Genomic DNA, 25,001 nt, shown 5'->3' with positions numbered 1-25,001 from the left:
GATCATGCAACAATGCATTCCAGAAGCCTTCAGAGGCACATAATCTGAAGAGATCACTAAGGCCAAGGATTTCCTCGATGCAATTGAAAAACGTTTCGCTAGAAATGATAAGGCTGAAATGACTTCACTTCTGGCTTCCTTGATGTCCATGAAGTATAAGGTTCTAGGAAATGTTAGGGAGTACATTATGGAAATGTACCAAATTGCTTCAAAACTTAAGGCACTTAAGATTGAGCTTTCTGAGGATTTGCTTGTTCTTATGGTTTTGATATTGCTTCCTACCAATTCAAAAAATTTTATAACTGTCAAAGGGAGAAATGGACTCTAAATGAGCTCATTTCTCACTATGTGCAAGAGGAAGTGTTTACCGAGATTTTCGGAAACCACACTAATGAATATTAGCTAAGAATAATGATACGGAATGTAGAAGATTAATACAGGATTTTTACGTGGTTGGGGCGTTAATAAGCCTTAGTCCACGAGTCAGTTGTATTAGAGCTTGGAAAGTCTTTTACAATGGAGTTTCTCTCTATTTTTTGACAGAGTAACTGTATATCAGTCGAAGAGAGGTCCCTTTTCCAGTGTTCTATCGCCTGCATTTATAGGCTCATAGGAACATTGGGTCTGGGCCGGGTATGACCCGTGCCCATAAAAAATATGAAACATTTTGGCTTATTTCGTGGAAGCCCAATATAATAGATAAAACATACATAAATTCAAGACTAATTAAGGCCCAATAGGGCGGCCCAAGAACTATGTTTCGCCCGACAAAACGGTGCTTTTGGTCTGGACACTTCGAGTTATGAGGCTGATTCAGGGGACCAAACCAGTCAGAGTACTTGTCAGTGCAGGTCTGAAACAGCGGCGTGCAATCCCGATGTGGCCTTTTCCGCAGGTGAAAAGTGGGGACAACCCCCACGCGTCGTGGGGCGGCTTCAGGATCATGGATGCTTTTCCTTGCCAAACAGGGAGGACTTAATCCGGGTTCGTTTACATTTGTCCCTCTCCGTTTACCAATGCCCCGGACTGTTTACCAGGCTCCAGGACCGTTTTACGTATACTTCAACGGGGATCCGAGCTGTCTGTACGTCTCCCGGACAACTGTCCTGGATCACCGTCCGGGCCCCAGAATCGCACTAGGGCCGTGCCCCTTGGATATTCCTGTACCAAGTGGGCTTGGGCCGGGTCCACATTTGAACTCCCAGACCATGGGCCTAGACCACCGTCCCGGGCCCACGTTAGGAAATGGGGATAACCGGAAGAAAGGTTGAAGCAAGATAAAACTGAAAGTGCTCATTTGGCCTGTGCCTCTAAAGATAAGGGCAAGAAAAGGAAATCTGAGAATGAAGCTGCTAAGGGTCCAACCCAAAAGAAACAACAGAAGGATTCAAATGGTTGTTTCTTTTGTAACAAGCCTGGACATGTGAAGAAAAATTGTACCAAGTATCATGCATGGCATGTAAAAAAAGGTATGATTCTTACTTTGGTATGTTCTAAGGTTAATTTAGCTTCTGTACCTAGAAATACTTGGTGGATAGATTCTGGTGCCACTACTCACATAAGTGTTTCTATGCAGGGTTGCCTGAGCTACCGAAAGCCAAGTGATGGTGAAAGACGCATATTCATGGGCGATGGAAAATCGGTGGAAGTGGAAGCAATTGGGCATTTTAGGTTGTTGTTAGGAACTAGTTTTTATTTGGATTTGAAAGACACTTTTGATGTACCGTCTTTTAGACGGAATTTAGTTTCTGTTTCTTTGTTGAACAAATTTGGATATTGTTGTTCTTTTGGAAACAATCAATTTAGTTTGTCTTTAAATTCAAATGTTGTTGGAACTGGTTATTTGAATGCTTATGACAACCTTTATTTATTAGAAATAATTGTCTCCTATAATGAAACCTTACATGTGGAATCACGTGGTACTAAACGCAAATTAAATAAAGCAAATTCAGCGTCATTATGGCATAAACGCTTAAGTCACATCTCAAAATGTAGAATTAAGCGACATGTGTCTGATGACATTTTAGAGTCTCTTGACTTCACAAACTTTAATGTTTGTGTAGAATGCATCAAGGGAAAACAGACCAAAACCAAGAAATTAGGTGCCAACAGAGCTTCAAATGTCTTAGAATTGATTTATACAAATATTTGTGGGACATTCCCTACGTCTTCTAGGAATGGTCAACAATATTTTATATCATTCATAGACGATTACTCACGTTATGGGTATCTATATCTCATTCATGAAAAATATCAATATGTGGACGTGTTCAAAGCTTATAAAGTTGAAGTTGAGAATCAACTCAACAAAAGGATTAAAAACGTCAGATCCGATCGTGGTGGTGAGTACTATGGTAGATATGATGGCTCAGGCGAACAACGTCTAGGATTGTTTGCTAAATTCCTAGAGGAATGTGGTATTGTCCCACAATACACCATGACAGGCTCACCTAGCATGAATGGTGTTGCTGAAAGATGAAATATGACTCTTAAGGATATGGTAAGGAGTATGATTGCTCATTCTACCTTACCTGAGTCCCTTTGGGGAGAAGCTTTAAAGACAGCAACTTACATTCTGAATAGAGTACCAACTAAAGCAGTTGCAAAAACACCTTATGAGCTTTGGACAGGTCGAAAGCCTAGTCTAAAACACATTCACATTTGGGGATGTCCAGCTGAAGCAAGGCTTTATAAGCCACATGAAAAGAAATTGGACTCCAAAACAGTGAGCAACTACTTTATTGGTTATTCTGAGTGATCTAGGGGCTATAAGTTTATGATCCCACAATTAGAAATATTTTTTAGACGAGAACTGCAATATTTTTTTGAGGATGTTGAGTTTAGGGGGAGAAATAAGGTAAGAGACATTGCTTTTGAGGAGGAATTGAATTCAAACCCAATTTCTACTATCACTTTTGACAATATTAAGGTTCCTACACCTATCATTCATCAAGAAGTGAATCCAGAACCTCAACAAGACAATGTTGAACAAATTCCTATTCCAAATGAAGAAATTGTTACAGAAGAACAAACTCAACAACCTCAAGAACTAGTGTCATTAAGGAGATCCACGAGAGAAAGGAGAAGTGCTATTTTGGATGATTATATTATATTTCTCCGAGAACATGAGTGTTTACCCAAAAACGGTTGCTGATAACGTGGCGAGAATTTCTCACACTTGGTTGACACGTGGCGAAAGTACTGTTCGGCTATCGACCAGAGGCACATCACTTCGTCAGGGTTAATTTCTAATACGACCAGGCTGGTCGTATAACTTGATTTATTTCCTTCTTAAATTGTAATCTTATAATAATTGCATTGAATATTTCTTCATTATGATCTTGATACGCGATTATTAAGGAAAGATAGGGCACGTTGGCATGTGTAACCCTCCTTGAACCTATAAATATGCATGAAATAGCTCAAGGAATGGACTTTTGACTTTTGATTCCTGAGTCTTTTTGAAAAATATTGAGAGAAAAAATAGATATAGTGAATTGTACATCGTCTTATTGTAATACATTCAAGGTTTGTGAAACTCAAGAACCCTATTTCTTTGATCACAACTTTGAGATTCAATAATAACAATTGCACTAAGTGGGCGTAGGTCATTACCATTCTTTGGGGCCGAACCACTATAATTCCTTGGTGTTTTCTTCCTTTTCATTAGATTATCTTTTTCAATTGTCGTTCTATCTTTTGTCGTATATTTGACTCCGTATCGTTGGTCAAATCGAGGGTCAACAATTGCAAATGGAGTTTTAAGACCAAACAGGATTCATCGACAACAAATTCATCTAAACCTTCACCAACCAAATCATCGACGTTGTACACTTCAATGACATGGACATCAACCCGATCATACTGAAGATTATCAAAAATTGGAAGTTCTACCCACAACTGAAATGAAGAAGAATTAACTTCTTGCAATATTGGTATATCATTTGTGGTCTCAGTATCATCAACATCGGAATTTGAGAAATCCCATACATTCCTCGGAATGTATTCATTAACGAGCCTCCAATCATCCCCATTTTTCACATCTCGAAGATAATACACCAACTTCGCTTGAGATGCGAGAACGAAAGGATCATCTTTATAACATTCTTCCTTCACATATACGCTCGTAAAATTGGATTCCACTTTAATTCTACTTGTATTGAACCATCTACACTTGAATAGGACAACACTGTAACCCATCAAGTAGGACAATTCAATTACTTCTTCCATAACTCCATAGTAGTTCACTCCTTCCTCACTTGGCACCATTACACCGCAATTTTGTGTTTTAAGCTTCATATCACGACCACGAGTCACAAATTTCACACCATTCACTATCATCCCTGGATATGAGAACACGGTGCCGCTTGATTTGTTTGCGAGAGCATACAATTCATTATTCACTTCAGTAGGTGTTGACTCATGCAAATCGTTCACCTATCAACATTAACATTGAAAGTTAGTTTTGGATTGATTAAGTGGGGTTTCGGAAAGGAATTGACCAATATACATACTCTTTCTTTGAACCACTGAGGAAAATCAACTTCTTGTTGAACTTCAAGATTCGAGCCCCCCCGTCTTCTTAATTCATCAATATGCTCACTACAAACGGACAACAATGTTATGATTTTGGCCTTTACTCGGTATATAAACCAAACAAATTTATTGAAAAAAGACTAGAAAACACACCTAAGGTACTCCTTAATTTCGGCACAATTGTTCAAGATATACCACTCAACATTTTGCTTTAACTACGGATTGAGGAGCATACTTGATTTCTTACCAAATGGACGACCAACAGCCTTATAAATGGAATATTCCCGATTTAGTTGGGATTCAACGCGATCCTCATCCCTCTCAGGTGGATTGAATCGAGTCTCAACCCCCGGAGGTACATTGAGCAAAAGGTCAAGGCCTCGTTGACCACGTAAGCTTCTGCGATTGAACCTTCTGGACGTGCACGATTTCTTACATACTGTTTATAAACCGCTATCGAACGTTCAATGGGATACATCCACCTAAAGTGCACGGGACCGCCAAGAATTGCCTCTTTTGGAAGATGTAAAACCAAATGCACCATAATGTCGAAAAATACTGGAGGAAATATCATTTCCAACTTGCATAAAATGGTGATAATGTCGGTCTCCATCTTCTCAAGGTCTTTCACATTCAAAGTCCGTGAACAAAGTTTTTTGAAAAAACCGCACAACTCAATAATTGGCTTCCGAATTTCAGGAACCAAAAATGACCTAATTGCGGCGGGCAACAACTGCTGAAACAACACGTGGCAATCGTGTGATTTCAGCCCAGTTATCTTGCCATCATTGACATTGACATTCTTCGAAAGGTTTGCAGCAAAACCGTCCAGGAATTCAACTGACTTCACAAATTCACAGAAAATTTGACGCTCCGGGACACTGAGGGTGTAACTGGCGTGAGGTTTCTTCCACTTGTTTCCCTCTTTACGGAGGTGGAGTTTTTCCCTAATTTTCATGTCTGCTAGATCAAGTCTTGCCTTGTCAGTGTCTTTAGATTTTCCCTCTAAGTTCAACAAAGTTCCCAAGACACTGTCGCAAACATTCTTCTCAATGTGCATTACGTCCAAGTTATGCCTCAGCAATAATTCATTCCAATAATCAAGCTCGAAAAATATGCTCTTCTTCGACCAATTAAGTTCAATCGGAGCCCTTTTGCGTTTCACACCACCGAATTCTTTGTGTTTCCCAGGATGTCTAATCTGCACATTCTCTAATTGCTTCAACACATCATCACCAGAGTAATCTTTCGGTGGTGGCCTGAGTTCCTTGTTACCGTCGAATAGTGCTCGTTTGCTCCTCCATTTATGATATTTTATTTTGTAGGTTGTTTATCAGTTTATACAAGCAAAATATGTGGAGTAGATGGTGGCTAGGGATGCAAATTTATGGGGCTGGAAATCCCCGTCTAAATGGGAAATGGGCGGGGACGGTGACTAGGGATTCACATTTTCCCCAGGGCCCCGACCCTAATGGGGCGGGAAATCCCCTTCTAAATAGGAACGGGGCACGGACAGTGATAATTTTCAATCACTGAATGTCAAATGGGGCAAGGATGGCACTCCCCGCCCCAACGGGCACCATTTAAATTATTATATATTTTTATAATATTTTATATGCATTTTATATCTTTCTTTATGCATTATTGTATTATATTAGTAATTTTTTAAATATTTTTAATTTTATTTGGGATCATGTTTTGTATTTTAAATCATAATTATTGTGCAATATTTTAATTTACATATAATTTACTATTTTTATATTAAAATTTCAATTTAAAATTAATTTTTTAAATAAATGGGTTCCCTTAGGGATTCCCCGCCCCAATAGGGAATTCCCCACTACATTCCCAACGGGGAATAAGCGGGGATGGGGCGAGGACGATGATAAAAATTATAAATGGAGATAAGGAAGCACTCCCTGCCAATTCTCTACCCCATGTGCATCACTAATGATGGCGTTGGATTGGATTCTTTGGCTAGATCTTTCTGTTGGATTTTGTGGGTACATATTGTTTAGAAGTTGTGTCTACTACTTTTCCTAAGTGAGTTACATTTTACATTGACCTTGGGTCTTTGTTAGATGTTATAACAAGTTTGTTATCCAGATTTCTAGAAGTGTCCTAATTCATGATTCGTCATTTCCTAGTTTCATGGTTAGCTGCGCATGCTCTTAGGATGTAAAGACAACTTGTTTAGTTAGAAAATATCTCTCATTTTTTTCTAGATATTTAGACTTTTTAGGTTGTAACCATTTTATGATATTTATCCACGAAGATATCGTTGCTAAAAAAACATGTACAAATAAATTAATTGTTTTTAATAATGTAAAATAGAATTTTAAGGAGTTACTTTTTTCAATTAAATAATTCATTTAACACATTTTATAGTAAAAATTTATTTTAAAAAGTAAAGTAGATATTTTTATTATTTATTTAAAAAAATTGTTTGAAAGAATTTTTATAAAATATATAAACTATTTTAAGTAAATAAAAAAGAGTATTATTATTATGCATTAAAATTATTTTTGACAAAAGTATTCACAATATTTCAATTAAATTTGGAATAAAATGGTTGAATATGCAGCCTCGAAATAAAATTTTAATGCTTTGCCTTAAACCTTTGAGGCTCAACTACTAAACTACGAGTTTTGATTAGTTTCATCTACCTCCAAGTCCAAGTCCAAGTCCAAGTCCAACTACTCAACTCTCTTCTCTCTCTCTGCAAACGACCACAATGAGCTTATGGGATTACTGGATTGAAGAGGCTCTTTCAAAGCTCGACTCTTTGCAACTTCCCCGTTCTCTCAGACCCATTTACCTCCGCAATGAACCAGAACACCCCATCAACACTGCTTCCTCAAAATCATCCATTCAAGATGAATTCCAGGTGTTCGACGAATTGCATACATGGGACCGTTCCTCCGTTGAGATTGAGATTTCAGATGCCACCTTCCAGAATTGGGTCCATCACATTTCTTCTTTCAACTCTGTCCCAAGTTAAGATAAACCATGTAATCCGTGATAACAAACAATAGTAGCTCTATTATCTTAATAATTTCGAAATTTAAATGTTTTACCTTTATGCTTTTGGGGTCTCCAGGGGATGAGGCTGACGATAGTAGAGATGTTTTAGCTAATCCTAAAACAGGGGAGCGTCCTCAGAGTTTCAAGAAGCTGCTACTTTTATTTTCTGGAAATGATTACTTGGGGTTGAGCTCACATCCTACTATTGGAAAAGCTGCTGCTGCAAAGGTTTGATGATTTTATCTTTTGTGGAAGGAATGGTTTAGTCTTGCTTCGTAGTTATGCGTTTTCTCAAGCTAATAGATTCTTTTTGTAATGATTAATCAGGCAGCGCTGAAACATGGAATGGGCCCCCGAGGTTCTGCTCTAATATGTGGATATACCAATTACCATCGGCTACTCGAGTCATGCTTGGCAGACTTAAAAAGAAGAAAGAGGTATGTATAAGGTGCATTAGAGATACTTGTGTTTGGTTGTTTTTAAACATATCTGCTTTGAGCTGATGCAGAAGGAAATGATCCTGTGCCTGTGCCTGTGCCCCCTCCCCTGACCAATGCAGCTTTTTTCTTATTGTTGAATAAGAAAAGATGCATGATACATTGTTGGGTTGAAATCAAATTAGATTCAATATCATATCCATGGTTTCTTGTATGATCTTTTTTTTTCCTTCATATTTGACATTTCCTCAATTTGGTATTTCAACTGCAAACTGATGATGATCTTGTTTGAACTTTATTATGGGGTAGGGTTTGCTGCTAATATCAATATGGCCTTGATGGTAACGTTGGGCAATGTTGGCTCTCTCCTGGCCTCTGCCTCAAAGCCTTTGGAGCATGAAAGGGTTGCCATTTTTTCTGATGCGTTCAACCATGCTTCAATAATTGATGATGGTATTCGTCTTGCCCAGCGACAGTCTAGTGTAGAGGTTTTCATCTATAGACACTGCAACATGACTCACCTTAAGAGACACTGTTGTATGTCTTGCAAATTTCTGCAACATTTTTGGCTGTCTTCTTTTGAGTTTATTCATACACATATAAGTGTATATATTTATATTTGAGTTTTTTGTTTCAGGCTCATGGAACATTTGTTTGTGGGAAAAATGGAGGTGGAGTGGCTGAAGAGTTTAACTGTGAGAAAGATATTGATATTTGTGTTGGCACTCTGAGCAAAGCTGTTGGTTGCCTTGCCATGGAGGATTTATAGCTTGCAGGCAATTATAATATATTCTTCTCCTTTTAACTTATCAGTTTAATGAGCTTTTGCCTTAATTACAACTCACATAGTACCTGTCTTGGGACAGTTTGTGTTTGTGCATTTATAGTTTGAGGGTTATGTTTTAATTAGAAAAATGGTAGAGCATTCTTCTTACATATGGAATTGAAGTAGAATACTTATGAAGCATAATTCTTACACAGTTTCCAAGCATAGAAATTATATCAAATTTTAATTTTGTCTTTTGTCTTTTGTTTGTATATAAACAGCAAAAAATGGAAGCAACTAATACAATCAAGAGGTCGCTCTTTCATATTTTCTACTGTAGTCCCTGTTGTGGCTGCATCCCATGGTAAATCATAAATTTTATTGATTCGATATGATATGATTATTTGCCATATATTGTTTTTGGTAGATATAATGTTTGATAACATCAGCTTCTGAGGACTAGCGTTATGGACCATTTGGTAGACTTAATAGGAAAGGGTTTGGTAAGTATATGCCTCCTGAAGAAACCAAGTAGAAAATATGTAAATCCCATAATAACTGTGTTTATTTATTTCATTAGTCTTATAATAATATTTTTCCTATAATCTTATAATTCTATAATATTTTTGAGTAATCTATAAGTATAAATCTTAATTCTATAATATTTTTGAGTAATCTATAAGTATAAATCTTTCAAAATGCATTAATATTGTTCTCTTCCATAGGTACCTCGTATAGGTTGATGACAAAGGAACTAGGAGCCTTGAGATCAGGAGTATTAAGAGGACGGCCTTCGGGTATGGAGCTTAAAGGAGCATATTTGACAGGCACAGGCTTCACAGGGGGAGGCAATTGGGGCCTGAATGGAGATTGAGGTACAAGGAAGAAGTGGGGTACTGGGGAGAGTGTGGATGATGAAGCTGAGGGTGGAGTTCGGACGGACCACAAGAGGAGCTGCAATCTGATTTAAAGTAGTCGAGTTTGGCCAAAGGAAGGTACCTTGTGGCTTGCAAATCCTGAAAGCACTCTTTGGTCTCTGCCTTGTTCTGCCTTGTTCTGCCTTGTTCTCTACTGTCATGGCTGCTGGTGCCTTCAGGCAAAGATACAGAGAGCAAAGAGTGCTTTCAGGATTTGGTTTCTGACTTGCTTTTTTCTCATTTTTCTATAGTGGTCTCCCATTTTTCAGAGTCCGACAACACACCTACTCCATTTTTTGTTTTCATTAGTTGTTCCTGAACATTTACAAATGATGCATTAACTCTTTGGGTTCACTACTATATCATTCTTGATTTTCCTAATTCACGTGCATTAAACATGTCTCAGTTTCATTTCATATAGAATGATACAGTGACTTGGGCAATTTGAAAGTCTACGATAAGAGAGAAAATACATTAACCTTTTGTACCTCTATTTTGCTCAATTTATCATAAATTTCCATGAGCTCTTTCTCAATATTTGTCACCAACTCAACAAATGTTTCCTGCCCATGAAAAAAACATGCAATACTGGTTAAAGGAATACGTTTTAAAGATGGCTATCATCAAATTTAAGTCTTTTTCTCTTTCTTTCATTTTCTCACCTTTAGTAGAAGAAAATAACCTCCTTGATCAACCAATTGTACATTCTCTTCTGATCTCTTGAATCCAAGCTCAGTTCCCCTAATACCAGAATATCAAACATTGACATCTAAATAGAAAGTGATATTTCAAAATTAGTTGACAAAACTTACTTTTTCATCCTGCCTATTTCTTTCCACATCTCTCGGATCTCCCTCAACATTGATTCTTGCATATGATTATGAATCAGATCAAATTCATAAATATACACAAGACAAAATATAAAACGGTTAACTATTCCCATATGTTCTAAAAAAGAAACCCATAATAATGAGAATTACATAAGCCAAGTAGAAAATATGTAAATCCCATAATAAATGTGTTTATTTATTTCATTGGTCTTATAATAATATTTTTCCTATAATTTTATAATTCTATAATATTTTTGAGTAATTTATAAGTATAAATCTTTCAAAATGCATTACTATTGGTTTTGCAGGGAAACAGCCCACGCAGGTCATTATGCATGCGCTGGTACATAATTATCACCATTAAGAAAAGCCACATTTAGAACATGGAAATCTATACGTATAGCTCTTACATAATTTTTAGTCATCTGCTGCCTTGTGGCTCTGATACCATGAAGAAATAGTGAATGGCTTGATGAGATCAGAGAAAACGAGTGAGAAAGTTTCTTCTTTCTTTCAGGCATTTATGTCTTTTCATCTCCTATTTGATTACGTGATCAAGTGAACTGATTAGGGCTTTGGCTCATTTTGTTGTATTTTCTTCTACTTCTTATGTTTTTGGGTTTTGGGATATTTATAATTAAATATGTTTGAATATGATGAAGAGAGAAGAAAACTATCTTTTTCCAGCAATTTGACTTCCAAAAATAAATTAACACGTTATGGTCTCTTTTGATACTGGCTTGCTCTTACTGGGGACTTAAGAGCCAAATGGACGATAATGACAGCTAACGTGATGATGTCAAAGACTTGGGGAGCGGTACCGGCGCCGGAGAGATAGATTCCGACAAAGGAGCTAAGGTTTACGAGGAGAAGTTTTCGGTCATTATGGCCGATGATGAAAAACAAGCTTTTTTGGCTACCCCTCTTTGTGCTAAAGTTTAATCTTCTGGATAAAAACCAGAGAAAATCGAAGGAGAAAATCATAACGAAGAGAAAAAGAACTCTGATGAGAAAGTTAAAAAGGTGATTATGATGAGAACCTCATACTACACCAAAAAAAAAAAATAACAGATAAAAATGAACACACTCCATCTATGAGAACCTAGAGAATCTCCATACATATATATATTTATATATATATACATACATAAATCATGAAAGGAGTCTAATTAGTATTCACAATTTTTTTCACGTACCAAATGTGAAATAACTTCAGTCACTACCAGTCCGGAACTTGTGGCTGGGAAGATGCTTCCTCAACTCTTTATGGTTATAGATCTCTCCATTGGCCTATGACATAATTTTTCAAAATTAAGTATAATAAACTCATTACAAAAATTTACTTAAAATGCAATGACATACCATATCTTTATTTGTCGTCTTATACTTCACCAGAACAGAAGTTGAGCCCCTCATTTTCAGTACTCAGTTTCACTTCTACTCCTGTTCCTGGTCTGAATTTCGAATACTTAATTTCCTGCAAACAATCATTTTTTTTCCAAAGAAGAAAAAGCATTATCATTATTATATATACTTAAACAAAGCCTTGAACAAGTTGAAAGAAACAAAAAGATAGTCTGGAAATACACTTATGGCACAAACAAGTCGTTTTACCCAGAAAATACAGAAGTGAAAAAACTTTTTTTTTAAAGGAAAATGCATGTCTAGATAGCAGAGATTATATATAGCTCAATACAAAGTTGAAGCCTATGAAAAATGCATGTCTAGATAGCAGAGATTATATATAGCGCAATACAAAGTTGAAGCCTTTGAAAAATGCATGTCTAGATAGCAGAGATTATATATAGCTCAATACAAAGTTGAAGCCTATGAAAAATGCATGTCTAGATAGCAGAGATTATATATAGCTCAATACAAAGTTGAAGCCTTTGAAAAATGCATGTCTAGATAGCAGAGATTATATATAGCTCAATACAAAGTTGAAGCCTTTGAAAAATGCATGTCTAGATAGCAGAGATTATATATTGCTCAATACAAAGTTGAAGCCTTTGAAAACCCTGGAACGAAAACCAGAAACATATTCATTCTTGCTGTGAGAGGAGTACAATACCTGTTTTCCAGACCGTACCCATTTCTTATCGACCCAATCCCAGTGGGGTTGGAGCTGAGAGTGGTTGCAGTAGAGAAGATCAGATGGGATGGCGAAGCGAACAGTATAGTTGTCGTTTTCGACGTTGATGATGACTCCGGTCCACCAGATATCGTGGTGGAAGGCATCAACGACGTCGTTTTGCGCAAATGGCTTATCGGGCTCCGTGTCAGGAGGAGGAGGAGTTGGCCTGACGAAAAATCTGTCGATCTTCTCAAAAGAAGCTCCTTGCCGTCGTCGGCGAGCATGTGTAGATATCGAATGACGACCTTTGAGTTGTCGTTTTTGGTACGCTTCGTCTTCTTCTTGACGGGAGAGAGAGAAGGAGTGAGAGTATGGGTTGGTGGTTCGAGAATGACGTACGGCGGAGAACCAGGCGTTCTGAAACCCATCTTCCTTGCTCCAGACCTCGACTGTGGAACCTTCGGTGAAACCCTCCATTTCTACAAACTGTGTGTGTGTGAGTAGTAGAGTAAGAGTGTTGCTCGAAACTGAAGAAAAGGGTGAACATGAAAACGAAGAAGAAAGTCTTGACTTAAAGACTGAGTTGAGTTGACTACTCACAGTGAAAAGGAAAGGAAAGGAAGGGTTTTTATCTAAAACTGACTACTCCTTACAATTATCTCTGAAACAAAATCATAGCATATGACAGTAGTAGGAGTATCGGTTCAAGGCATCATATCCATTTTATATGAGAATAGAGAGTGGCTCAGTGTTTCCTTTTTTCATACGTTTTACTCTCTTTATATTTTACTTATTAAATTGAAGTTGTTATTATTATTTTGTTTTTTTGTGCTGATTTTAGGGTAATTTTTCCTTATTTAATAAATTGATAATTCGTAAAAAGGTAATTTAATTGTAAACTAATATTTTGTAAATATTTAATTAAGTTATTTATAACTTCATAAATAGTTTATTAATTTTGAAGAAATTAAAAATAGTTTAGGAATTTGGAAGAAATAAAAAAGCTCATTCTCTAATTAAGAAAATAATAACAACTACATTAGAAATAAATGAATTATAAATAAATAGTTATTGTCAAGAAATCTAATCAGGTGTAAAAAAAAATTAAAACAAAGGCAATTAATAAAAAAAAGGCAAACTAACACATTTATTACATTAAGTTGTTAACACACTTATTACAGTAGTTTGTTTTCACAAAAGACTACTATGTACGTTGGTAGAACTTCTACGTATATTATAAATAAAATAAAACAGTCACTAAAGTCTCTTTCTTATTACAAATTTCATTTTCTACGTACAAATACACAGATACGTATATATATTTATATAATATATGTACTGGCAAGTGTATAATAAAAAAAATGAGAATATAATTTTGTATTGTAATAATAATTAAAAAAAAAATACTATTATTATATGTAGGTGCTGTTATTATAGATCAGATCTCATAGAAGAGATCTCATATATTCTTTACCCAAATAAAAAGATTAATAAATAGTTATTGCTGTTCAATTAATTAATTAATTAACTAATATAATTTTTTTTTTAAATTACATTAACTATTTACTGAATAAATAAATAGAAGAGCATTGATTGAGCCAACCAAGCCATAGGGACCCCTTTTAAATGAACATAATAATTTTCTTGTATTTAATGTTAAAAACCAACCTCAAATTTGAGACCACTACCATTTTACTCATTATGAAAACATGTTAAAACTCCAAAACCCAAATCAGAACAAAAAAATCCCAGTAATCTTTTCTATTCGTAGACTTTACACACACTTGTCCACCACTCATAGGTTGGGTAAATTATCATTATATCATATACTTTGTTCCATGTTAGGTTGAATTTATTGCATGCAAGATGTTCACACTACTTTTTCAGTAGAGAATTGCATATAAGAAAGGAAACCCTACTGAAATATCATTTAATACTTGGTGAAGTAGGTGGAACAGTTTGACCGGTCACTTCACCTGTCATTGTAGTTGATAGTTTCAGAAGTGTATCATATTTTGTACATTTAATATAAATTGCATATTCTTCCTTCTTTGAAGAAATGGTACTTAGAATATTTTGAATTTGTTCCTGCACGTAAAGTACAAAATCGTAAAGGTTATTTCAAAAAATTTGTAACTGTGGAAATATTTATTACCAGTTGAGATGTATTTTCCATGAGAACTGTAAATTTTCAGCATTTTTTCCAAACATTTACGTGGAGAATATATCATATACCACATGCATAAGGAATATATAATATGTATTAAATTTCTAAGTAATAAGTAGAGACAAAATATATGCACCTCGGTGTGCCTTCTGCTTCTTTTTTACAACGGAAACATGTAAATTTCTGTTGAAAGTCTGCTCCAGTAGGTCTGTGGCATTTGTTTCAAGACATGTAACAAAATTTTTGGTGTGGATTTGGTATTGATATAGTTCCTTTAATCCAGAAAGTTTTATGTTGAAGAAATTAATAGTCAAACATACATAATTATCTTGTTGACGAGAGTTAAGTGAATAAATGTGTATCGCATAAATAAAAAAAAATACCTCTTCGGGTATAATAGCAACTATAGTAGAGAGAGAAATCTTTTGGAGGAGGCATGTTGATAGTGTATGGCAAGTATGGTTTTGTCAGAACAATATGGTCAAGGTAATTTATGTTCAACAGTAATGAAATGAGTGAGAGAATAATTTTTTTTTGCTTAGAAAGTAGATTCACAGTAATGGGTATTTGGAAATTACCAAGATTGTAGCAGTGCAACTTCAGGCATGTTGGGATTAATCATAAAGGAACTTGAGATAACCCTAATATATAAATAGAGAAAGTGATTGTTGGGTTCAGCTCACTTAAAGTTATTTTATTTGGTAGTTAATACCGTTTATCATCTATTGGTCCAAGTCAGCATTACTTTAGTTATAAAGGAAGGCTGAAACTTTTGGCTGGGTATTGAGAGATTTACACAGCAAAAGTTTTGAAGAGAACAGAAGAGAATTTCAGAGGAGTTTCGGAGAGAAGGAAGTTCAGTGAAGAGAACCTACGTTCTAAATCTTTCTTCTACTTTTCTGTCTACTGTTTGTTTAAGGTGCATGACACCATTGTTGTTCCAAAGCTAAGTTTCTCTCATCTTGTGTAATCTGTACTTAAGTTTCATTAATAAAGATCAAAAGCCATCTGGCTATTCTCTCCCGTGGATGTAGGCACAATCATTGTGCTGAACCACGTAATTGTTGTCTTGCATTTCATTTAAGATTTCTCTGTTTTTGGCTGTCATTTTTCTTTGTTCTTGTTTAGTTTCAGTTTCTTGTTTGGTGTTTTCAAGCACCACAATTGGTATCAAGAGCCCAGGTTGTATTAAGTTGCTTCAAGAAACTGGTTTGGGGTTCAAGAACTTATCAAGAAACGGGGACAGCCAAGTTCGAGGTGGACAAATTTACTGGAGCCAATGACTTCAGCTTGTGGAGAATCAAGATGAAAGCACTCTTAGTGCATCAAGGCATATCTGAAGCTATAGATGCAGATTTACTAAAGGATGTAAAAGATGAGAAGGTTAAGAAAGACACTGAATCAAAGGCTCATAGTGCTATCCTTTTGAGTTTTGGAGATGAAGTTTTGAGGGAAGTGTCTAATGAAGATACGGCTATTGGATTATGGAACAAACTGAGTTCAATCTACATGAAGAAATCGTTAGCAAACAAATTGTATCTCAAGAAGAAATTATACACTCTTCGGATGGATGAATCTAAAGAACTAAGGAAGCATTTGGATGATTTCAACAGAATTATACTTGATTTGAACAATCTTGGGGTCAAATTTGATGAAGAAGATCAGGCTATAATTCTCTTAAGTTCATTACCAAAGATGTATGAACACTTTGTGGATACAATTCTCTATGGCAAAGACACCTTGACTATGTCAGAAGTCAAGTCTGCCTTGAGTTCTAAGGAGATACAGAAACGAGGAGATGACAGAAGTGAAACAGGTGGAGAAGGGCTATTTGTAAGAGGAAGGTCAGAAAAGAAAGAGTACAGAGGAAGAAAATCTTCTTGAGGCCAAAGTTATCACAGATCCAAATCAAGGACAAGAAACAATGCAACAGGAAAACAATGCTATTATTGCAAAAGGGAAGGCCATTTCAGAGATGAATGTTTGGCTTTGAAGGCTAAACTGAAAAGGGAAGGTAATCACAAGAACATAAATAATGGTGAGGCAAGTGTAGCCACTGATGGTTATGATTCTGCAGATGTGCTTGTGGTTTCTAACTCTGTTTCAGGTGGAGAATGGATTTTGGATTCAGGTTGCTCATTTCATATGAGTCCAAGCAAAGATTTGTTCAGCTCCATAATAGAAGAACATGGTGGAACTGTGTTGCTTGGGAACAATAAAGCTTGTGAAGTCAAAGGAATTGGATCAATAGTGGTAAAAATGCATGATGGCATTTCAAGAACAATACAGAATGTGAGATATGTCCCAGATTTAAAGAGAAATCTGTTATCAATTGGTATGTTTGACAATAATGGATTTACAGTTAAAATTGATAATGGAGTTTTGAAGATTTCAAAGGGCTCATTGGTGGTTATGAAAGGTAAGTTGACAAATGGCTTGTATTTTTTGGATGGGAAAACTGTAACTGGAAATGTTGCTACTGTCATCAGCAACAACTCAGAAGAAACAACCAGATTATGGCACTTGAGGTTAGGACATGTGAGTGAAAGAGGCATGCACGAGCTCAATAAACAGGGACTATTTAAGGGAGGTTTGAAAGACAAACTTGAGTTCTGTGAAGAGTGTGTTTATGGTAAGAGTAGCTGAGTCAAATTTGCTAAGGGTGAGCACACAACTACTGAGAAGCTTGCATACATACACTCGGATCTTTGGGGTGCTTCAAGAGTTCAGACTTTAGGTGGAGCAAGCTACTTCATGAGCATCATTGATGACTACAGTAGAAAGGTATGGGTTTTCTTGTTGAAAAGTAAGGATCAAGCTTTTGAAACCTTTGTTAATTGGAAGAAACTGATTGAAAACCAAACTGGTAAGAGAATCAAAGTGTTGAGGACAGATAATGGCCTTGAATATTGCTCAAATGAATTCAAAGAATTCTGCAACAGAGAAGGGATAAGAAGACATCTTACAGTGGCAAGAACACCTCAACAGAATGGTTTAGCAGAGCGCATGAACAGGACACTACTTGAGAGGGTTAGGTGTATGATGAAGAGTGCCTGTTTAGAGAAACATTTATGGGGAGAAGCCATGAAAACAGCCTGCTATCTTGTTAACAGATGCCCCTCAGTTGCCAATAATTTCAAAACTCCTCAAGAATTGTGGACAGGACAGCCACCAAAGTTTGATCACTTGAAGGTTTTTGGTTGCACAGCCTATGTGCATATCAAACAAGACAAACTAGATTCAAGAGCACTTAAGTGCATGTTCTTAGGCTATCCTGATGGTGTCAAAGGCTACAAGCTATGGTGTTTAGAACCAGGACACAAGAAGTGTATTATCAGTCGAGATGTGGTATTTAGAGAGTATGAAATGGCTATGAAACCAAAGCCTCAAGTGACAGCTTGTCAATCTGAAAAATCTGACAGTGTACAGTTTGAGGTGGACCAACATCTTAGGGATAAAGCTGATGAAGATAGTACAGATAAAACAGATGAAATGGACACCACACATCAAGATCTAAGGTCATACCAGCTAGCTCGAGATAGAGAAGGAAGAGAGACAAGACCTCCAAATTGAATTGGCTATGCTGAATTTATTGCTTTTGCTTTGTCTGTTGCGGAAGAGATTGATAATGCAGAACCAGCAACATATCATGAAGCTACTAACTGTAAAGATGCTGCAGAATGGCTTAAAGCCATACAAGAAGAAATGTTATCTTTACAAAAGAACAACACTTGGGTGTTAGTAGACAAACCAGAAAAGAAAAGGCTAGTAGGCTGCAAGTGGATTTTCAAGAAAAAGGAGGGTATTCCAGGAGTTGAAAATACAAGGTTCAAAGCAAGATTAGTGGCTAAGGGTTTCACACAGCAAGAAGGCATAGATTTCAATGAGATATTCTCACCAGTGGTCAAGCAAGCTTCAATTAGAATAATGATGTCAAAGGCTGCAAAGTACAATCTAGAGGTGGACCAAATGGATGTTAGAACAGCTTTCCTAAATGGAAGTCTAGATGAAGAAATATACATGCATCAACCCGAGGGATTTGAAAGTAAAGACCCAAATAAGGTATGCCTACTTAAGAAATCTCTCTATGGACTTAGACAAGCCCCAAGACAATGGAATCTTAAATTTGATGAGTATATGACTAGGATTGGTTATGAGAAGAGTAAATTTGATCCTTGTATATACTCCAATAATCAGATTTACTTGTTGCTGTATGTTGATGATATCTTGATTATTGGAAAGGAAAGAACAGGAATTAACAAGCTTAAAGAAAAGCTTAAGCAGAATTTTGAGATGAAGGATCTCGGGACAGCCAAGAAGATTCTTGGTATTGACATTAAGAGGCCTCAACCACATGTCATTACCTTGTCTCAAAGGGGGTACTTACAGAAAGTTTTAGAGAAGTTTGGAATGATCAATTCCAAAGCTGTCTCTACACCCATTGCCCAACACTTCAAGCTGTCAATGAAACAGTCACCAAATACAGATGCTGAGAGAGAATACATGAACAAGGTTCCCTATGCTAGTTGTGTTGGTAGCTTAATGTACTCTATGGTTTGCACGAGACCAGATCTAGCACACTCTATGAGTGTTGTTAGCCGATATATTGCCAATCCAGGAGCTGAGCATTGGGATGCTGTCAAATGGGTTATGAGGTACATTAAGGGAACATTGAATACAGGTCTGGTGTTCAGAAATAAAAGTCAATTTAATGAAGAAATAACAGGTTTTGTTGACTAAGATTTTGCTGGAAACATTGACACTCGAATGTCTCTAACAGGGTATGTTTTCACAGCTCTTGGAAGTTGTATTAGCTGGAAGTCGAACTTACAAAAGGTTGTTGCACTGTCATCTACTGAGGCTGAATATATGGCAGCTACAGAAGCAATCAAAGAGGCAATTTGGCTCAGAGGATTAAGTGAAGAACTAGGATTTAAATCAGATGATATCACAGTTCATTGTGATAATTAGAGTGCCTTACATCTAATGAAGAATCCTATGTTTCATGAGACGTCAAAACACATAGATATCAAACTACATTTTATTAGAGATATCATTCAGTCCAAACAAGTTTTTGTCAAGAAAATTAGCACTCATGACAACCCAGCTGATATCTTTACTAAAAGTGTCACTACAGAGAAGTTTAGACATTGTCTAAACTTACTATGTGTTGAAAATTGTTAAGTCTCTTACTGAGACTTATTCACTGGATTTAGAGAATAGTCAGCTCAGTTTCTAGTTGCTTGATCAGACCCCTTTAAGTGAACTAAACCAGGTGGAATTTGTTGGGTTTAGCTCACTTAAAGTTATTTTATTTGGTAGTTAATACCGTTTATCATCTATTGGTCCAAGTCAGCATTACTTTAGTTATAAAGGAGGGCTGAAACTTTTGGCTGGGTACAGAGAGATTTACACAGCAAGAGTTTTGAAGAGAACAGAAGAGAATTTCAGAGGAGTTTCGGAGAGAAGGAAGTTCAGTGAAGAGAACCTACGTTCTAAATCTTTCTTCTACTTTTCTGTCTACTGTTTGTTTAAGGTGCATGATACCATTGTTGTTCCAAAGCTAAGTTTCTCTCATCTTGTGTAATCTGTACTTAAGTTTCATTAATAAAGATCAAAAGCCATCTGGCTATTCTCTCCCGTGGATGTAGGCACAATCATTGTGCTGAACCACGTAATTGTTGTCTTGCATTTCATTTAAGATTTCTCTGTTTTTGGCTGTCATTTTTCTTTGTTCTTGTTTAGTTTCAGTTTCTTGTTTGGTGTTTTCAGGCACCACAGTGATAAAGGATACACTTGACTAAATATGCTAACAAAAATAATGTATTGGAGAATAATAAACTCATTCCCATGCAGATAGGTAAGACCCTTTTTATTATTATTATTATTATTATTATTATTTTGGTTTTTTGGTACTTTGACTGGTCATATCCAATTTCTCTTTGTCTCTCTAGTAATAAACTATTATCTTAAATTCTACTTTGGCAGACAAATAATAAGAGTAAATATTCATTACATATACGTAAATAATATTTGTATAAAACAAATATGTAAATAAATATAGTTAGACATAAATATATGCAAACTGAAGGATTTGATGTTTACCAAGATTGTAGCAATGCTAAAATAGCTGCGCATTCACTTGTGGTAAATTGATCCCAAAAAGTTAATATTATCGGCTTCAACCTGGGAATATGTTATCAACAAGAGAGGGTTATTGTGGTCTTATTTTTGTATCAGAAAAACAAAATTAAATTACTTACTCTTTATTGATAGATCAGTATTGCTTCTTGTACTTGTTGCACTGATTCATTTCTTGTTTGTGTAAGTTTTTTGGGATGAACACAGGTTACAACACCAACAAGATCTGATAAGAAGAAATTAATCATACTTTATTGTATATGTTATATATATCCAATAGAGCAGAATGGTAGAAAAAAACAAGGGGTATTTAGATTTACTGATAGAGTCTGTGGAGTCCATGTGCTGCTGAAAATTGTAACGTGGATTAATTTGCACTTGTGCTGCATCAGCGTGAGGAATTTCTGTTTATAATCCAATCAAATTCATGCTCATTATGAGAGTATACCTTTTTCATTTTTGCATAGAGATTTATCATATTTAGTACTAAAGGATGTGAAAGCAAAATTATTGTTATATGTTCAAATATATTTTCGAAATTCAAGATCAGGTGTTGTGGAAGTATATAAAGCATATAATTGTTCAGGGATATGGTAATCATATTTCTCCATTTGAGCAACAAAAATTTTGAAATTCATGGGAAAAAAAGTTTCGCATTACAATATTTACATGTTGTTGGAGGTTTAAATTTATCAGCGACTTCAGTAATATAAATTAGTTGATCAGTTAAATTTATACACTTTTTGCGTCTCATACGTGCTGGAAAAAAATATAAATACAATGAGAAAAAGAAAAAGAAAAAACTTATGTGTATCTCTGGAGATATCGATATGGATATTTAGATTATAGAACTCATAAAAGTTGGTTGTTATATACCTTATTAAGTTGTGTATTGCCCTGTAGTCGGTTGGTTTTATTTTTTAGTTTTATTGTTACCACATTTTGTGGTCTATTGGTTATTTCAGTTCTCTGTTTTGTTTGTTTTCTTTACAGCTATATATGAGCTGTTCTTTTGTACGTACTATACAGAAAAGTTGATAAGAAAACTCTCTGAAACTTTTCTTCCAAAAGCTGTCCTTTTTCCTAATATTCCTATACGTAGAGAAGAAGGTAGAGACTTGTGGATAATAATAATAATAATAATAATAATAATAATATGCACATATTAATTTTTATATTAATTCATAGATAAGCTCTTTCATTCTACCAATATGAAATTTAAAATTCAGTTATATTATGTGAAACAATTTCGATTATTTATCAAACAATTAATAACGAATTTGTATACATCATACTAAGTAATGAATTTGACTCGAAAATTAATATAAAAATTAAACAGCTTATCTATGAATCAAAGATATTTTATTTTGGTGCTAATAAGACATTCTTTTTTTTTCTTACTTTTTTTTTATTAATGTAAGGGGCTGATTACTACTGGTAACCACCAAAATAATTCGATTTTTTTTTCTTGACATAAGGGAGAAGGATTCAAACTCGAAATATCTTTTTTTTAGGGAGATATGGTATTATTAGACTCCAAAAAAAAAAGCAATGGATAATACACAATCAATAATGGTTGATTCATGTATATATATAGAGAAGAATTTCTTTATAGGAGCTTCATTTTGAGTCCTATTAGTAGCAATTTAGAACATTAGCGCGATTTTCAGAAAATTCTAAATAGTTTACAATACCGAAAATTAGGTTCAACCATATTATTGCATGCGTGACTAATTTTTTTTATACGCGTGGAAAACAACATGTTTGAACCTAATTTTCAATACTGTAAACTATTCAAAATTTTATGAAAATTTGCAGGATACTCTAAATAGCTACAATATACACGGTCATAAAAAAAAAAGTCGCGCCGAAAATTATTCACGAGTCGAGAAATACTGAAAATCCTAAAGCTCCTATACAAAAATTGTCCTATATATATAATGATTTCAATGCATCAACACTCTACCAAAATCACTTTATAACATTATAAATTTTGCTTGAATATTTGTCACAAAACAAAACATATATATGTACGTAGGTCTTCTTGTTAATGAGATATAGTAAAAAGAAATAAAAATATAGGAAGATAAAATTATTTGTAATTGAAAACAAAATAAGTAAAATAGTTGTAAAAAAAAAAGTAACGTATATAAGATCCATAATCTAGGTCTTTTTTTTCAACAACTTTGATATTATTTACAAATGTTGGACTTACTCCTCATTATTTGTCTTAAAATTAATTTCAATTATTTGTATATTATAGTTTTTTTAGATTTGTCACTTCTTAAGCATATTCTTTTTTTTTTTTTTATTTCGTCTAACTTTTTATATATAGAAAAATTAAAATTTCAATTATTTATCATATATTTTGATTATAATTGTTTATATTTATATATATATAAATAGTAATATATTCATATCCAAATATTATTTATTAACGTGATAATTTTTTTTAACAAATCATATTTATTTAAATTATGACTTATTTTTTTAAAAAGTACTTGGTACATATTTTGAGTAAATATACTTTGTTCAAATATATATATATATATTTAAATAGAATAGCGATATATGCACTAAAATATTTTCCCAAACTCTTGTCATGTGTTACAATGGAAGTGATTATTTTAAAAAATATTATTAAGTCGTCCGTAGCTATAATATTTTAATGGATAATATTAGTGTCATATAAAGAAAGGTCAAACTCTTAATAGTTAACTCATAAGTGAGAACAGACACCAACAAAAGCAATGATATATATATTTAAAAAAACTATCCAAAATTATGTAAAATGAAAACAAAACAAAATAAATGTTGTATCTTGTAATTCCTTATTTATTTATTTTCTAAAAAAATTAAAGTATATATTTCTACATAGCGTATTAATTAATTAATAAATTAATAAACTAAATAGTACGTATACAAGTTAGTAAATATTTGTTTTGGAAAATCCTGAATTAATTAGAGCAATCAATCAATCAATTAATAAAATCAGATTAAATGATCATCTCCAAATTATTTAACAAATAATTAATTATAAATGATGATGATTTATTATACTAGGAGAGATCAATGGTGCGGCGGCAATCCCTGGCCGTCCCTAGATTGCTGCCCAATGCCGGCGGTGGCGGAAACGTCCATCCCTTGAAGGCTGCTGGCGTCGTATGCGTAGTTGACCATCTGCTGGGCGGCGGCAGCCCCCGAGATGAGATTCTAATGAGGGCTCACGATGAGGCCGTGTTGGGTGATTCCAAGGTACTTCTGGTACGTGGAGAGCTCGGATATGGTGCAACTGAGGTCCATCTGGAGCTGGCGGAGCTGGTGTTGGAGGAGGGTGATGACTCCGGCGCAGCCGTAGACGGGGTCGCGGAGGCGAATGTCGGCCTCGTAGGCAAGAGAATTGACGACGTCCTCCCGCTGGCTCGGCTGCAGCTCGTTCAGAAGCTTGGTGGTGTTGCTTGCTCCGAACACTTTGTGGACGTTTGCGAATTTCTGGGGTTGGTCAGCCGGGAAGTACGGCGCAAACACGCAATCCGGCTGGCACTTCCGCCGCAGGAGCTTACAAGCCCCGCACGGCGAATTGGAAGACGAAGATCCCATGTATACACCTCTCTCTCTATATATATATATATATATTCTTCTGAATTATGATGCGACACAACCATGAAAATCACGCACGTTCGAATAAAAGCAGCACCTTATATATTGCCTAATCCAGTTTAATTTCAAATAATTTCGGTTTAATAGCGTCAACCATCGAGAAAGGAAAATCTAATATTTTATATCTCGCAAGTCTTTTCTTTTTCTTTTTTCATATACTACAAAAAAAAAATATATAAAAAATAAATAAAGGAGAAGATTGAGACATATGAAATTGATGGACAATTAAATCTTTCTATATTTATATTTATATAAATATAAATTTCTCACCTCTAAAATTTCTCAAAATTAATCTATTTATTTTCTTAATTTTTCTATTTTTTTTAAGGGAATTTGCTTCTTTAATACCCTGAATTTTGACAAAGTTTTGTTTTGGTACATTCTATTACGAGTATTACTAACTTGATACACTCAATTATGAGAATCTGTTAAAACTGGTACTTTCATAT

The 25,001-nt window shown here is 35.1% G+C and overlaps 3 protein-coding genes, 2 long non-coding RNA genes and 1 pseudogene across 10 annotated transcripts; 2 read left to right on the top strand and 4 right to left on the bottom strand.

The window, feature by feature from the left end:
• The first annotated feature begins 7,112 nt into the window (after window positions 1-7,112).
• On the top strand, window positions 7,113-8,773 carry LOC133804157 (8-amino-7-oxononanoate synthase-like). 5 transcript variants are annotated; one of them, XM_062242321.1, is made up of 5 exons: window positions 7,113-7,532; window positions 7,637-7,788; window positions 7,888-7,997; window positions 8,307-8,450; window positions 8,635-8,773. In XM_062242321.1, the coding sequence occupies exons 1-4, from the start codon at window positions 7,271-7,273 to the stop codon at window positions 8,317-8,319; spliced, it is 537 nt and encodes a 178-aa protein (XP_062098305.1). In that variant the 5' UTR covers window positions 7,113-7,270; the 3' UTR covers window positions 8,320-8,450; window positions 8,635-8,773. The 5 variants fall into 5 exon arrangements, with proteins under 5 accessions (XP_062098305.1, XP_062098306.1, XP_062098304.1 ...); XM_062242322.1 differs by having other exon boundaries at window positions 8,307-8,485; XM_062242320.1 differs by having other exon boundaries at window positions 8,307-8,534.
• A 6-nt stretch (window positions 8,774-8,779) lies between these two features.
• LOC133804159 (uncharacterized) lies at window positions 8,780-10,061 on the top strand. The gene is made up of 2 exons (XR_009878328.1): window positions 8,780-9,127; window positions 9,489-10,061. It is a non-coding gene; the product is annotated as an uncharacterized LOC133804159 (long non-coding RNA).
• LOC133804160 (uncharacterized) lies at window positions 9,126-9,613 on the bottom strand. The gene is made up of 2 exons (XR_009878329.1): window positions 9,493-9,613; window positions 9,126-9,281 (listed from the first exon to the last, which is right to left on the bottom strand). It is a non-coding gene; the product is annotated as an uncharacterized LOC133804160 (long non-coding RNA).
• Window positions 9,889-10,812, bottom strand: LOC133804158 (uncharacterized). Of its 2 annotated transcripts, none has more exons than XM_062242326.1 (4): window positions 10,493-10,812; window positions 10,343-10,421; window positions 10,169-10,243; window positions 9,889-9,995 (listed from the first exon to the last, which is right to left on the bottom strand). In XM_062242326.1, the coding sequence occupies exons 1-4, from the start codon at window positions 10,621-10,623 to the stop codon at window positions 9,918-9,920; spliced, it is 363 nt and encodes a 120-aa protein (XP_062098310.1). In that variant the 5' UTR covers window positions 10,624-10,812; the 3' UTR covers window positions 9,889-9,917. The 2 variants fall into 2 exon arrangements, with proteins under 2 accessions (XP_062098310.1, XP_062098311.1); XM_062242327.1 differs by having other exon boundaries at window positions 9,974-10,057.
• Window positions 10,813-11,517: 705 nt separating this feature from the next.
• Window positions 11,518-13,292, bottom strand: LOC133804156 (DUF724 domain-containing protein 1-like). The gene is made up of 3 exons (XM_062242319.1): window positions 12,582-13,292; window positions 11,873-11,987; window positions 11,518-11,800 (listed from the first exon to the last, which is right to left on the bottom strand). Exons 1-2 carry the CDS (start codon window positions 13,059-13,061, stop codon window positions 11,892-11,894), a joined length of 576 nt encoding a protein of 191 aa, XP_062098303.1. The 5' UTR covers window positions 13,062-13,292; the 3' UTR covers window positions 11,518-11,800; window positions 11,873-11,891.
• A 10,625-nt stretch (window positions 13,293-23,917) lies between these two features.
• Window positions 23,918-24,644, bottom strand: LOC133803713 (protein ASYMMETRIC LEAVES 2-like; annotated as a pseudogene).
• Window positions 24,645-25,001: the final 357 nt, after the last annotated feature.

The sequence above is a fragment of the Humulus lupulus genome, chromosome X (genome assembly GCF_963169125.1).
Source record: "Humulus lupulus chromosome X, drHumLupu1.1, whole genome shotgun sequence".
In the NCBI taxonomy this organism is placed as follows: domain Eukaryota; kingdom Viridiplantae; phylum Streptophyta; class Magnoliopsida; order Rosales; family Cannabaceae; genus Humulus; species Humulus lupulus.
This window is presented reverse-complemented; position numbering and strand designations above follow the sequence as displayed.

Bases quoted from the DNA above. Each gene is read 5' to 3' on its own strand.
- LOC133804157 (XM_062242321.1), top strand. From the start codon at position 7,271: ATGAGCTTATGGGATTACTGGATTGAAGAGGCTCTTTCAAAGCTCGAC. The intron at 7,533-7,636 runs GTTAAGATAAAC...TGGGGTCTCCAG, and splicing joins TTCTTTCAACTCTGTCCCAA to GGGATGAGGCTGACGATAGT. The intron at 7,789-7,887 runs GTTTGATGATTT...ATGATTAATCAG, and splicing joins GAAAAGCTGCTGCTGCAAAG to GCAGCGCTGAAACATGGAAT.
- LOC133804156 (XM_062242319.1), bottom strand. From the start codon at position 13,061: ATGGAGGGTTTCACCGAAGGTTCCACAGTCGAGGTCTGGAGCAAGGAA. The intron at 11,988-12,581 runs GTATTGTACTCC...GATTGTTTGCAG, and splicing joins GGGTACGGTCTGGAAAACAG to GAAATTAAGTATTCGAAATT.
- LOC133804158 (XM_062242326.1), bottom strand. From the start codon at position 10,623: ATGGGAATAGTTAACCGTTTTATATTTTGTCTTGTGTATATTTATGAA. The intron at 10,422-10,492 runs GTAAGTTTTGTC...TTCTGGTATTAG, and splicing joins GAAATAGGCAGGATGAAAAA to GGGAACTGAGCTTGGATTCA. The intron at 10,244-10,342 runs GTGAGAAAATGA...TTTCATGGGCAG, and splicing joins GTTATTTTCTTCTACTAAAG to GAAACATTTGTTGAGTTGGT.